General features: G+C 46.2%; 1 protein-coding gene across 2 annotated transcripts in view; it reads left to right on the top strand.

Moving 5' to 3' along the window:
- The first annotated feature begins 1,323 nt into the window (after positions 1–1,323).
- Positions 1,324–3,369, top strand: part of CFAP36 (cilia and flagella associated protein 36) — a 44,778-nt gene continuing 42,732 nt past the window's right edge. Inside the window, exons 1-2 of one of the 2 annotated variants that reach the window (XM_011957444.1) lie at positions 1,347–1,645; positions 2,133–2,207. In XM_011957444.1, coding sequence (XP_011812834.1) covers positions 1,531–1,645; positions 2,133–2,207 — 190 coding nt within the window. In that variant the 5' untranslated portion in view covers positions 1,347–1,530. Of the gene's footprint in view, positions 1,646–2,132; positions 2,208–3,369 lie in introns of both variants that reach the window. The other variant, XM_011957445.1, reaches the window with a different exon arrangement.

Genomic DNA, 3,369 nt, shown 5'->3' with positions numbered 1-3,369 from the left:
AAAAATTGCACATGGCCAGGCACGGTGCCTCACGCCTGTAATTCCAGCTCTTTGGGAGGCCGAGGCGGGCGAATCTCCTGAAGTCAGGAGTTCCAGGCCAACCTGGCCAACATGGCGAAACCCTGTCTCTACTAAAACTGCAAAAATTAGCTGGGTGTGGTGGCACATGCCTGTAATCCCAGCTACTCGGGAGGCTGACGCACAGGAGAATCGTTTGAACCCAGGAGGCTAAGGCTGCAGCGAGCCGAGATCACGCCACTGCACTCCAGCCTGGGCGACAAAGCGAGACTCCGTCTCAAAAAAAAAAAAAAAAAAGGCACATAATGATCATCTTTATGCATTCAGGTAAGATATTGTGTGCACATTCACGAAATAAAAATGACTAAAGAGTGGTTTATGGAATATCAAGCAGTTGTGTGTGTGTGTGTAATATACATACATGGTTGTCTGAAGATATTTTGGGACTCCAAACACCTTGACAATGACCACTGAATACCCCATTCCACAATGGACTCCACCTAAAAGCTGAATTGGAGTTACAAGATTTGGTTACCAAGGCATTTATTTGAGTATTAACTTTTATCTTGCCCTTGAAAAGCTCCTAATTCTAATTATCTTTACCCAAGCGTGAGAGGTTCAAGACCCGCCTGAAGATACAGATGCAAACTAAGACAATGAGCGAGTCTTACACAGCTCGGCTTTGTATTTTCAGACAACCCTTTACTTACAAACTCTTCTGGGCCAATGGTCTGAAAATGGTTGGGACTGAGGTGCTGGGGATACAATGATGAACTGCAGCCGCTGAAGCCCTGTCAGGTGGAGACCCGGTCACCTCAGACCCTCACTGAGCCTTTTCTTTTTTTTCTCTTTTGAGACGCAGTCTCCCAGGCTGCAGTGCAGTAGCTCACTGCAACCTCTGCCTCCCGGGCTCAAGCGATTCTCCTGCCTCAGCCTCCCGAGTAGCTGGGATTACAGGCGGCGCCACCACGCCAGGCTAATTTTTGTATTTTTGGTAGAGACGAGGTTTCACCATGTTGGCCAGGCTGGTCTCGACTTCCTGACCTCATGGGATCCGCAAGCCTCAGTCTCCCAAAGTGCTGGGATTACAGGCACCAGCCACCGCTCCCGACTACTGCGCCTTTTCTAAACCTTGGCTCCTACGCACTTATCAGAAGAGAGAGCGCAGAGAATAGGTCTACGACTTCCAGCCAATGGCTACACTTCTTTTCTCAGCCCTCGTCCACTGTTCTATTTTAACCAATCAGAAACGTTTTTCAAACGTTTGCCCTCCCCGCTAAGTGCGCAGGCTCCTGGAAAGTTGTCTTCACTTCCGGGCCGCGGTCTAGGCGGCTACGTGTGTTGCCATAGCGACCATTTTGCGTTAACTGGTTGGTAGGGTCTCTCCTGGGGGTTGAGCGACTGCGGGCCAGCTCTTCCCCTACTCCCTCTCGGCTCCTTGTGGCCCAAAAGGCCTAAGCGGGGTCCGGCGGTCTGGCCTAGAGATATTCCCCGTTGCCCCTTTGGGGCGGGATGGCTGCGGAAGAAGAGGACGAGGTGGAGTGGGTGCTGGAGGGCATCGCGGGGTTCCTGCGAGGCCCAGACTGGTCCATCCCCATCTTGGACTTTGTGGAACAGAAATGCGCAGGTAAAAACCAGAGTCCGAACCGACAATCCTCTTCTCCTCTCTCACACCAGCGGCGGGCAGGGGGTTGGTAACCACAAATCATCTCTCGTCTCCCCCATCCCCTGTGTCCACCCCTGTCGCCAGGTCTTGTTCCCCTCACCCCCTTCTCCACCCCCGTCGTCAGGTTTAGAGCTGGTTACGTAGGAGCAATTCCTTTCACCCTGCCGATGTGTTCTTTCGCAGACCTGAAAATGGGGACCAAGGCTCCCCTTCCCTAGGGCCCAAGCGCACGTCCGAAGAACATTAGACTTGAATCGTAAATTCAGTCTCTCACCCTGTCCCGAACGTTTCTGCCCTGGGCAGGTGGACTATTTGGCTGGGCTTCTTCAACAGCTTTTCCAGACTTGAGAGGAGAAGCGTCGGTTTACCTGAGTTCCTTATGATCCCTAGCATTTCGCCCGGTGTAGTCAGCTTAGGAAATGAGAAATGATTCACTCCAAACCAATAGTTAACTTCAAAGGAGGGCTTGTGATAACTCCAGGAAGCCCAGAGCCGGTGATTTTGGTGGCCTGTATTCCCCTTGGTGAGCTCTCTACTCTTGGCTATACTAAAGCTTTGCGAGGTGGCGCCGGGAACCATTCTTGGAACAAATGAGGCGTATAGATATGGCATTGTATTCCCTGTGAAGGACAGACACCTCCGGGTTCTGAGCAGTTCTTCACGCTTGGAGTTCTGCGTTCAGTTCGTGGAGACTTTGCAGCGCATTCGCAGAAAAGGAACTAGAAAACACGTCATGTAAATGAGTGCCCAAGGGTTATTGTGTTTGTTTAGTCGGGCAAGACTTTGAGGGTGGTAATATTCATCAGTTATTTGAACATCTGTTTTGTGTTGTAAGGTTCAATGGAACAGAGCTAGGGTCAGTTGGTACAAGCTACAGGGAAACAAATTTCAGTGAAGGAAGTGCTTCGTGACAGAATGTATCCAGGATGAGTTAGCCTGTGTCAGAAGGTAATGAGCTTCCCGGCTCCAGCAGTGTTTGAATGGATCTGATAGCGACTTAATAGGGTTAGAGGGATTCAGCTATTCAGCTATCAAATGGTCGGTTATCCTGGATGACCTTTTAAGACTTCTTTAAATTCCAAGATATCATGAATCTGGTAAAGATGAAATTCAGTTTGACCACTGAATCTTTTTATTACGTTTTCATTGCTATAATCGAAATTCAAATCGTAGTTATTAAAGGATTGTTTTTACAGGTAATTTTAAAACAATGTTCAAAAACAAAATAACTTCTATTTGTACTCTTTTTTTTTTTTTTTTGGGAGACGGAGTGTCGCTCTGTTGCTCGGGCTGGAGTGCAGTGGCGCGATCTTGGCTCATTGCATTGTTTTATACATATGATTATTCAGTAAACACTTGTTTTGATTTTATTTAACTTCATTATTTATCTGTGGTAACAAAAATGAACTGGTCACTTTCCATAACATTTACATCAGCAAAATTCCAGTACAATAAAATAATCTGGAACCTATTGTAAAAGGATTTAACCATTAACAATAATATTCCATTAAAAGTGATGAAGAAATTATTGCCTCATATTGATTGAAATGTGTTTTTGTCTTAAATATGAGGTAGTATTCATTTTAAATATTTTCTCAAGTAGGCAAAAAAGCTGGTTTACAATTAATAGTATATATACATGTGATATATATATATATACTTTTTTTCTTTTTTTTTTTTTTTTT

The sequence above is a fragment of the Colobus angolensis genome, unplaced genomic scaffold, assembly GCF_000951035.1.
Source record: "Colobus angolensis palliatus isolate OR3802 unplaced genomic scaffold, Cang.pa_1.0 Scaffold442, whole genome shotgun sequence".
NCBI classification, from domain to species: domain Eukaryota; kingdom Metazoa; phylum Chordata; class Mammalia; order Primates; family Cercopithecidae; genus Colobus; species Colobus angolensis.
This window is presented reverse-complemented; position numbering and strand designations above follow the sequence as displayed.